The 11,895-nt window shown below is 37.6% G+C and overlaps 1 protein-coding gene across 1 annotated transcript; it reads left to right on the top strand.

Moving 5' to 3' along the window:
- The first annotated feature begins 1,491 nt into the window (after positions 1 to 1,491).
- LOC148804433 (uncharacterized) lies at positions 1,492 to 1,845 on the top strand. The gene has a single exon (XM_088901272.1). It carries the CDS (start codon positions 1,492 to 1,494, stop codon positions 1,843 to 1,845), a length of 354 nt encoding a protein of 117 aa, XP_088757398.1.
- Positions 1,846 to 11,895: the final 10,050 nt, after the last annotated feature.

Raw genomic sequence — 11,895 nt, 5'->3', positions numbered from 1 at the left:
CGACGGGCTGAGAGTGATTACCTAATTTCAATTCTAGAGAGATTGAGAGAAAGACTGAGAGTGAGGTGAGGTTGGCGATAGAGAGAGAAAGAGAGAGAGAGAGACTGAGAGTCCAACGGACGACGACGACGACGGCAGTCGGTGACGATAGGCTAAGGTTGAAGGAAAATTAAAGATATGAAACTCCTCTTTGAGTATCTCTTCTCTATCATTCGAGAAGGCACGAAGCTAGGGTTTTGACAGCGACGGCGGGCAACAGCGGTGGCGGTCGGCGAATCGGCGACGAAGACAAAGGAAGACGAAAGCACGCACAAAGATAGGGTTCAGCCGTTCAGAGACAGAGTTGAGACTTGAGAGTTCTCTCTTGAGTCTCTTCTCTCTATCAAAGACTCGAAGTTGAACTGTCGAGGGTTTTAGTGTTTTACACTTTTACTGTTTTTTAAGTTTTAATATTTTAAAAATGAATAATAATTATTGTAATTATATAATTATATAATCGGGGCTAGGTTTGGGCGGGGATTGCTTTCCCCATCCCCCGTCCCCGAACCCAATTGGGGATTTAGGGATCGCCCCATCCCCAACCCCAACCCCACTAAAGTACCCCCCATACCTGACCCTATTGGGTCAGGGAGCCCGGGTACCCGTCAGGGACGGGGAAAATCGCAACTCCTACCTACAAGGGTGATTGCAATTAGAGGTTTCAACAATTTACCCAAAAAAAGGGTATACATTGGTTTGGTTATCATTTATGTTATGACAAGTAAAATTAGACTCCAAATCTCTTGCCCATGCCTACCCACAATACACTATCCCCGTGAATTGCGAACATCTCCCGTGTAATATATAATACTATGCGGAGGATAAATGTTCTCCATGTATGGCCGCGATAAAAGTGGACAGAATTCTCGAGGGCAGGAGATCCGGACTTGTAAAATGAAACTTGATAGGATCCACCAGTTGGTCGATAGAAGATCAGATAAGCTCCAGATTGGTGAACCACCAAAATAGGCAATTTACAGTGACGTTACGATTTGAAATAATAAGGGTCCGTTTGATTTGTAGGAATAGGCAAATTAGAAAAAATAGGCAAACAGAAGGGTTAATTTCTGGTGTTAGCCCAAAATAGAACTGGTTTAGCAGGGTTTTCGGATCTAACTAATACAGGGATGGTTGTTAATTAATGGAGAGCTCCGGATTCCAAATTTCCAAGGAAGAGGGAGAGTTGCACCAGCCATCAGCCATCAGCCATCAGCCACCAGCCACCAGCCACCAGTCACCGGCCACCACCCCGATCCGCCACCCCATTCCCACTACCTTTACCATGTCGACAGACATCCATCTCCCTCTCCCTTTCCTTCTCCCTTCCGATCTTGGTTCCATGAACATATAAAACATCTGTCTTGATTGTAATTCCCTCTAGATCGTCGATCCTTCTCGTAAATCAAATCACTTCTTTCAGTTTCATATCAGTCGGCTGTTCTTCATATTACGATGAGCCTCTGTTGTCTATCCGGCGAGGGGTCCACAATGACCGAACCTGACTCAGAGTTCGTCCATGAACAGGTTAAGCCTCGTTTCAGACTATGTTGTATTGGGGTTGAGCGGAGCTGGTCGGGGAGCCTCACACCACCTCCCTACAATAAAATAATGAGAAGTGAGTCGCCGACGGAGATGAAGAACAATCGGAAGAAGGGTCACCGCCGCATCCACAGCACCGGTGCAGTTGCATTCGGCATGGAGACCGGGACCGGGGAACCAAGACTGTTGCGAAGTGGTGGTATGAGAAGAGATTGGAGCTTTGAAGATCTCACACAAACAAGAATTGATGAAGGGAGAGAGTATTAAGAATTTAAAACATGAGGGCTGTTTTTCCTTCTTGTCTTATCATTGTGTTTTCATGGAGCCGAAGAGAAAGTACAATTTGATTCAATCCATGAAATTAATGGATATGTGGGTCTAAGTAGTTTCTGTGTTTTGAATCTGGTGCAGCTGGTTCTTTCTATAAATGGGTGATCTACTAAGACTTAATGATGAATGCAAAATTATCAAAAAAAAAAAAAACGAAGAATATGATTTCTTTTTGTACTGATTTCTTTCTCAGAATCGATTTACCTGTCTCATTTGGTGGATTTGCCTTCGTGGGTTGAATCATATGTTTCAAATATGGATCCTAAGGTTGGGTTTCAGAAAATAATTGTTTTTATCGATTCCATTGTTGCATATGCAATTCATTAGTTTTGAACTCTTGTGCAAAGACTGGTAATTTCTGATTGTGAACATGGACTTCTAATTCTATTAAACCAAGCTTGTAAGCTCCATTAATGGAGAAACTCTGTGGCATTTTTGAAAGCTGTATATGTTTTGAGGAAATCATACTTTTCAAATTTATTTAATGTGCTTGATCAAATAAGAAATGAATTGCTTGATAAAAAGTTTTGTGGAAAGATTTTAGCAGATGGCGATGAGTAGTCTCAAAGAACCATTCAACCTTGAAGCGTGGCTAAGCTAGGCCCCCATTCAAATCTTGTGTTGAAATTTAATTTTAAATAGCAACTGTTACCATCTCAAATAACTGTTCTAACCTAAAAGCTTAAGCCCTTTGATGAATCTATACCTTCTGGATCTCAAGAGCTCTGAATGCATGTTTTATAGAGAGCTTTTGAATTCTTCACTTTAAATTGCTGTTGGACCTTCTAGAGGTGGAGATCCCATGTACCTTTCTGTTAATGGAGAATTAAGAATCTATTTGAAATTTATCAAACTTCCACTTCGGAAGATCTTTGGCTACTTTTACAAAACTGTCGCTGTTTTTAAGTTTCCTGCGCTTGGAAAACACTTTATCCCCGAGGAAAAAAGGGGATTGGGTCTACTGCCACTTTGGTTCCCGAACTTTCAAAACATGACAATACAGTGCCTACCGTTAATCAGCTATTAACCAATCGTTAAGTGGCATTTGAAAAGACACAAATGCCCTTCAAGTGTCATCTAATTTTCTTTATCAACAAGCCAAACATTGACAAAAAATTAACAGCCTCAAATCCTTGTCTCTTCTATTTAAGAAAGTTGTGGTCACCAGAATGCCCATTCAAACATGACCCCAAACTTCAAAAAAATCAGACATTGCATCTAACAAAGAATGTGACAAATTTTCAAAAATATTTCAGAAAATCAGATAAAATTTACAAAAATAATTTCTAATAAATTGTAGTCCTCTGGATATAAAAGTATACGTTCAGATTCAAATTGTAAAAAATTCTAAGGCATTTCAAATATTTCAAAACATTAGAAATCTATTAAATTTTAGATCCAATGTATTTATAGATTCAGATCTTGTGCTCTTAATGCCTCTTATCTCTTATTTCTTAATACCTTTGAAGGCAATAAGAGCATTCGGTTCCTATTTTATCTTCAGCCTTAATATACTTCACATCAATAATGCTCATTTTTGTTATCTAAAAATACCCCTAAAAGGTTATTACTTCTTTTACATATGCTATAATGTCCCTATAAAAATAAATAATAATAAGAATAATAATTATTTTTATTATTATATAATTATTAATGAATTAATAATATTAATTATTTCTAAACAATTATGCAATCGTTTTTAATTAATTATAATGATAATTAAAAATTATTTTACTTTATAAATTATTACTTATTATCTAATTATTTAATAAATAATTATGTAATTATATATTTGAAATAGATATTAATGAATTAATGTTCAATTCCTTAAAAATATTTAATAATTTATAGCTTCTATTAATTAAATCATTTATTAATTATTTTATATTCATTTAGTCAATCGTTAATTAGTTTGTTAAGTAGTTAAACAAACTATCTCATATCTAGGGTTAAAATGGTCAATTGTCATTTTTCAAAACTCAACACCTAGATTTCAAAACAACATCGGGAACAATAAAAGTTCACCATCCTCAATGCAACCTTTAAAATAAATTATTACAACTTTAGAAGCATTCAAATGTCAAGCATTAGTTCGAACGAACAAGCCTTCAATCTTCAAACTAGAGACCTAAGTGTGTGTGTGTGATAGAGAGAGAGAGAGAGAGAGAGATTGCCCAATCCATCCTAACCCTAATGGGTCATTCAACCTAATATTAACCCACTATTCAAATGGGTGGGTTAGGTGGGCCAAGTGAGTTGGGGTCAAAATTGTCAGCCTAAGAAAATGTTTGACATGGTAATTTGATACATATTCCTCTTCTATCCTATGTTCCACTTGCAACTAAAGATTAGGGATACAAAAAGATCTGATCCAATTGATGAGAAGTAGATTCATATTTGATTCATTTATATTTGGATTTGAATTGAATGTTCTCCGTTGGATTTATATCAAGCTTGGATAAATTTGAATGGAAATCAGATTACAATCCGATATTGAATAGCACGCATTAATAAGGGGATGTTCTGAAGCATAGATTTGACAGGTGGTGGCTCATTTCAAAACACGCTACACCCAAACTTGTATTCGTTTGAGGTGTTGCAAGTTTTCAAACACAATATACTGTGGACTGAAATGGTCTATCTTTCAAAATATCATCCACGGATTTATCTCATGGTTCCATCCACACCACGGTGTGGACAATTAACCTTTATAATAAAAGAATGATTCTGTGTTTCATCATAATCTATGTATCTTCTTCTATTTGACTTTTTCTGTCATTGCCTTCTTTGCGTTGAATGTTATTTATATTTTAATAGTTTTTATTATTTTAAAAATATTTTAAACTTAAAACTTAATTTCAAAAGTAATAATTTTATTCATTTTTAATATTATTAAAAAATCATATTAATTTCTTATTGATCTTTTAATTTATCTATAAAACTAGGACTTTAATAATTTTTATATTTATTAATGAATATGCATTAATGTTTTATTTTAATTTATTTTTATTGATAAATGTGTATTAATGCATTGTCCCTTATTATTAATAATTATGTTTAATTTGTATTATTTTACTATTTATCTTATTTATAAAACATACTAATATTTATACTTGACCAATGGCATAAACCATTTGGTATATTGTATGTGGGATACATAGAATCAAAACATAAGGTGTGGATTGAATTGAACCACACCTTGGGTAGTGCCTTTATTGGTGTGGTGTGGTGTGGTTCAAACCACACAGTTTGCCCACACTACAGAACAACTCCAGCATGTGGTGTGGTGTGGATTCATCCATGCCACAGTGGTGTGGTGTAGATGAATCCCACACCATGCAATATCTCGTCTACATTACACAACACGCCCTAATTTAAACTAAAACAAGAACTAAAAATGAATTTAATATTTAATTAGTTAGATACTTGTGGCTTATTTCATCACCTGCACATGTGAACGCCTAGTGTCTCTAACAGCGGACGGAAGAGGATGAACTTAATGACTTATTGCTTTTATCTTTTAATAAATAAAATAATTAAAGAATTTTCATGACAGTCTCTATATTAAGATAAAGTATCATCCCATTTTTGTTAATTCTCTCAAATAATTTTCATGAATTAATTAAAAAATAAACGATATCATGTGTATTTGCAGTTATGTCTTTACCTACCAACTACTGAATGACTTGGTATGAGATCATTGGGCTAATGGCTGATCCTCTCCTCATTGGGAGGATCTGGAGGGGATGACTAAGCAAAACCCTGTAGACAACTTGTAACAGCAAGGGACTACCTTGTGTTTTGGGTTGATCATTTCAAATTGGGTAAATGACAAAGACATCCCTTGTATTATGGGGTTTGTGACAAAAACCCCCTGAGATCATTGGGCTAATGGCTGATCCTCTCCTCATTGGGAGGATTTGGAGGGGATGACTAAGCAAAATCCTGTAGACAACTTGTAACAGCAAGGGACTAACTTGTGTTTTGGGTTGATCATTTCAAATTGGGTAAATTACAAAGACATCCCTTGTATTATGGGGTCTGTGACAAAGACCCCTTGTACTTTGTTCCTCACAATACACACCAACAGTGGAGATAATCCCTTTTACCTCAAATTCCTTCACATTTATTTCTCTCCCCTGATTTCTCTTCTTCCCCTTCCCCTTCTTTCCTCCCCTTTCTTTTTCCCGCTTTCCTCTCTTCTTCCCCTTTCCCTTTCCCTTTCTCTCCTCTTTCATTAACGCCCAGGCTGCTTTACTTGAAACTATAACCCCCCAGCACAATCTCTTTGGACTCTGAGCGTCTCTTTGTTCATTTCTCGGCCCTACGTAGCCGTAGATCCTTCAAGGCTCCCATTGTCTCCAGTGCATCGACAGGCTCCGGCCAGTATTTCGGCGATTACCCCACCTCAGAGCCTCTTCCTTGCTGGAACTGTAGCAAACACCCTTCAGGCTCTGCCTTTTTGGCTCGCCATTCAATCACATTTGCTCCGGTTCACTGTTACGACTCAGCGTGTCAACTCGTCCCTCACCCTCTGAAACACCAGCCCTGTAACCACACTCGCCTCCATAGTACTTGCCGCTATGACTACTCGTACGCCGATGGGTCTAGAACAAGTGGGCTTTTTGCCACAGAGACGACGACGTTGAAGACGAGCTATGGAGGAGCTGCTCGGCTGAAAAACCTTGCTTTTGGTTGTGGGTCGGGGAAGCTTTGTACTATGTCGTGTATCGTGAAGGAGCTGTTCAGAACCTTCAGCTATGGAGGGTGTTTGAAACTCAAGTTTTAGTTTTGGAGAGAACCTTGTAGTCAGGGCAATTGCTTCTTTAAATTGGCCTTTGGCTTCACCGGTAACTTAGAAAGATTGCTTGGTTGAATAATGTGGTGGGTTTCTCATAATGATAAGGATCGTAACTAGATCTATGTTCATGACATTTCTATCAACAATTATAGATTAGGGATTTATGGGTGAGCGAAAAACACAGAATTTTTCTAATAATCGTGTGGGAAATTAGTTTGAAAGGCGGAGAAAAAGAGTATTATTTGTTTTTTTCTTGTTTTTGTCATTTGATCCTTCATTTAAATTAAGCTCACGAAGATTATTAGTCTGCGCAAAGGCGGGTGCAAACCCATCAGTCATTTCTCGGGTAATAGCAAACACCCTCCAGGCTCCAGCCATGGAGGAGCTGTTTAGAGCTGCTGTTCGGTATGGTGAGGTCGGAGAAGGTGAAGTGTTTTTCTCCCAATTGTCTTTATTATAAGGGTAGTATGGAGATTAAAAAATATTGCAATGCGAATTTCAATGGAAAACTAACCGAAGGGGGTCTTTATCTCACGGTCATAGTACCGGGGGGGGTCTTTGTTGCAAAACAAAGTACAAGGGGATTTTTGTCACAAACCCCATAGTATAAGGGGGTCTTTGTAATTTACCCTTTCAAATTTGTGATAGAGAGGTTTTTTTTTTATATGAAATGTTTTAAGTTGATCAATACAAATTGTTTTTCTACCTTGAACATCGGAAAAAATTGGTAGTTCACTTCTTGGCTGATTGTTTAGAGTCGCCACCCACCAAAATCACAAAGTAGGGAGTGAAGGTCTCCTGAATAATTGCAATTAAACCCAAAAAAAAAAGACTCCAGACCTTGTCAACGAAGATGTAGGTAAGCTGAGAGAGAGAGGGAAGGGGTTAGGCACCCCTCTCTCTGATCGGTGCAAATATTAATTCCATTCCTTGAAATCACATATGAAAAGAAGGCGATAGAAGAAGAAATTTGCCTTCCACCTGCAATGGAAGGGAACTTCTGTAACTACGCATCTCTTTCTCCCCATTTAATCTCCTTTTAGGTATAGGGGTTTGAGCAAAAGGGTGAGACTACATTCCCACCCCTTTTCTATCAGGACCCCCACAATCTTACTCAGTCGATCAATTGGAAGGAAAGAGAGCCCTTGAATTTCTTCCTTTGATTGCAAGAACAAGCAAGCACTCTTGTCTGAGAAAAACTCAAGAAAAGAAAAATAAATGGATGAAACCGCAAAGAGATGAGGTGTGAATCTCACTTCGACTTGGATGGCAATGATGTTGGAGCTGAATGGAAATAGGATATCGACGTCAGTGAACATAGAATGGAGGTTCGTTCGATGGCCTAGGCTGAAGGGATAAGAAGTCTTCTCCCTTTCTTCTCTCCGCTCTCTTTCTCTTTGTTCGCTCTCCCCAAAACTCCTAGACTTCTCTAACCTCTATTTTCTCCTCTATTCGCAATACCCCTCTCAAAAGGCCCCCTTTGACCCTTACTTAACTCAGGGGTTTTCATAAAACCTCGAGTTGCACTTCCCTCCCACCACCATTCTCAAATTTAACCCCTTCGATCTCTCCTTCTCTTGGGAATGGTACTTCCTATTTAGAAGGAGAGGGAAGGGTGGTTTCTGCCAAAATCCTCAAGGTACATGGGGTCTTTTAGGTTAACTCAGCAATTAGGGTTTGAAAGGGTGCATTTAGGATCATATTTGGGTAAGGGTATTTTAGGTAATTTTGAAAAGAGTGATTTGGGAATTTGGTAATTTAGGGGTTTGGGAAAAGGGTATTTTGGTAATTTAGAAAATGGAGAGGACATTGGTAATTTTGAAAGGAGGGGTAATTTGGGAATTAGGTCAGGGGTATTTTGGTAATTGGTCCAAGGGGTATTTTGGGAACTTGGGAATTAGGTCGGGTAATTTGGGTAACCTAATCAAGGGTATTTTGGGAATTTGGTCAAGGGGGTAATTTGGGAATTTGGTCAAAGGGTATTTTGGGCATTTGGTCAGGGGTATTTTGGTAATTTGGTTAAGGGTATTTTTAGGCATTTGGAAAGAAGGGGCAAATGAAGGGTATTTTGGTAATTTTGGGAATTAAGTCAGGGGTGTTTTTGTAATTGATCAAAGGGGTATTTTGGTAATTTAAGGTATGGGTTGAGGTAATTTGGGAATTGGTCCAAGGTGTAATTTGGGTAACCTGGTCAAGGGTATTTTGGGAATTTGATCAAGGGGTTAATTTGGGATTTTGGTCAAAGGGTATTTTGGGCATTTGGTTGGGGGTATTTTGGTAATTTAGGGTATGAGGTGGGGTTCGACAATGGATTTTAGGGATTTTGGGGTTGAGATTTGGGTTCTTTGGATTCTTTTGGTTTCGGCAAGGTCAAAATGGTTTGATTGGTGTTTGGGGGTGAGCTGGGGGTTCAGATAGAGGACCATGCAAAAATCAGGTGTTGGCACTACCTAAAACATCAAATTGATGTTTCTTAGAAACATGCATTTCTCTAATTAAAATGACATCTATATATGATGTGACACGACATATATCTCATACATTTGTATTGATCAACTCAAAACACAATGCCACTGTAACAGATACTACTATTTTTAGAAAGCTCAGTTAAGAGTTCTCACATTTCCCAAGTTGGTTCACATCAAGAAAAGGAGGGATCAAGATCAGATCAAACTAAGAAGTTTGTTGTTTGGAGTCTTAACATGAAGGGAGAGGGTCTAATATACTGCAGATCAAGCACCTTTACCATTTGTTTCCACTTCATGCCTTTAAGGCTGCATTTGTTTCTTTGTTTTTACCCTTTATCGATGTAAATAATAAGAATATTTTTCGTGTGCCATCCATTTTCTACAATGTGAATGTGAATAAATTCAAACAATTACACTGAGCATTTGTTTTGATTTGGCTGGTGATTAGAGAACAAAAACGTATTCAAGGACCTTACCTAACAACTTAAGCTTTTAGGTTGAACAGTTCCTTAAGACGGTATCAAAGTATCGGGGTGTATCGTATCGTATCTTTCACAAACGATACGGTCGAAAACGCCTGTTTCCAGGTGTTTTGGACCCCCATTTTTTTAATAATAAAAAACAGCCTATAATCTTTCCAAAAAAACAAAGTTTGAAAAAAAAAACTAAAAAAAAAAGTCTTGGACCCCCATTTTTTTAATAATAAAAAACAGCCTATAATCTTTCCAAAAAAAACAAAGTTTGAAAAAAAAACTAAAAAAAAAAAAGTCTTTCGGCCATTTTTAAGTACCGATACGATAAGGCCGAAATTCGTATCATATTGATACTTTGAACCTTGATCAGAGTCTGTTTGACCAAGTGGTCTAGTGTTCGACTCTTGTCAACCCCATTATAATTTATTAAATTTCAGGATTTTCAGCACGGTACAGGTATGTCTGTGTTTTCCAAACATCAAGTCCAATAGGTTTGATGTGAACTGTGAGGGGGCATGTTAAAGGAAGTAAAAACGTATTCGAGGAATGGAAGGTCGCTATCTATTCTTTTAATGTGGTGATGCATATTGGAAAGAACTGAAACAAATAGTAAGAGTCTTCCTTTGAGGCATTGCAATGCCATATCCTGAATGTTTTCTCCTCTTGGGTGTTAGCCATCAATGGTTTCAGAGTCATTACATGCAAACTAACTTCGACCAATTCTTCAATCCTCCCCAAGATGTCGGCACTCTAAATCCTGGTGCATTCGAGGATGCAATCTCATCAGACAGACAGAGTGAGAATCTTCTTGGACGTTCCCATTGTTGCCATATAGAGCAAACATTTATTTTGTACAACCTATTTATTTTGTATTCATATTATCTTTCCATAAGAAGATTGTATAGCTGTAGGTAGAGATAAATCAGCTTTAAATTTCTGTAAATCAGTATAGCTGTAGGTAGAGATAAATCAGCCTTAAATCTCTGTAAATCAGTATAGCTGTAGGTAGAGACAAATCAGCCTTTAATTACTGTATATTCAGCTATATATTCAAGGAAATCAGAATGAAAAGGCATCGAGCCATTCAATCAAAATTCTGTCGAAGGAAAAGTTATCATGGTATCAGAGCCATTGTCTTAGAGTTTTGGAATTTCTGGTTATTCTTGGGTGACATTGGAACTTCAGGCCGCCATAGATTGCAAGTTCCATCTGGGTGATTTTCTTCGGAAAGCTCACGTATTTTGGTAATTTCTTTCCGGTCATATTTTGGGTTGTTTATCTCTCTATATTTGTCTTGTTTTCTGCTGAAAATGGCTGGTAACCACTCTGAATTTTGTGTTAAATTTAAGGGAAAAAATTATTCGGCATGGGAATTTCAATTCTGTTTATATGTTACTGGAAAAGAGTTATGGGGACATATTGATGGTACTACTCCAGCTCCAGCATATGCTACTAAATTAGCTGAATGGAAAATCAAAGATGCTAGGGTGATGTCTTGGATTACCGGGTCATGTGATTCTAAAATTGTTCTTAATTTACGCCCTATAAAAGTGCTCAAACCATGTGGGAATATTTGAAAAAGGTTTATAATCAAACAAATTCAGCCAGGAGATTTCAATTGGAGTGTGAAATTGCAGATTATACACAGGGGAGTCTCTCTATTCAAGATTACTATTCTGGTTTTCAAAATTTATGGGCTGAATTTTCTGATATAGTGTGTGCTGTAGTGTCTAAAGTTTCTCTTGCTGATGTATTGGTTGTTTATGAAATTAGCAAGCGCGATCAGTTTCTGATGAAGCTACGTTCAGATTTTGAAAATGCTCGTTCTAATTTGATGAATCGTCATCCTCCTCCTACCTTGGATGTGTGTTTCAGTGAATTGCTTCGTGAGGAACAACGTCTTCTTACACAAACCACTATTGAACAGGAGAAAATGACTACAACACACATGGCATTTTCGGTTCACGGAAAAAGCAAGAGTAAATATATGAGTAAGGTTCAGTGTTTTAGTTGCAAGAATTATGGGCATATTGCAGTTGGCAAAAAGCATGGGCACATCATCAAAGATTGTTTAACTCGCCCTCAAAATCGTCAAAACACTGCTTTTCAAGCAACAGTTGGCAATTCTTCTACGGATCAGATTCAAACTAGGCCCTCAACTATGTCAGCAGTCAATCAAAATGCTCAATCCACTGTTCTTACTCCTGAAATGGTGCAACAAATGATAGTTTCAGCCCTCTCAGCT

The sequence above is a fragment of the Nelumbo nucifera genome, chromosome 1 (assembly GCF_055504915.1).
Source record: "Nelumbo nucifera cultivar China Antique chromosome 1, China Antique-T2T, whole genome shotgun sequence".
Classification (NCBI taxonomy): Eukaryota; Viridiplantae; Streptophyta; class Magnoliopsida; order Proteales; family Nelumbonaceae; genus Nelumbo; species Nelumbo nucifera.
The sequence above is the reverse complement of the archived record's forward strand: the minus strand, read 5'-3'. Positions and strand labels throughout refer to the sequence as shown.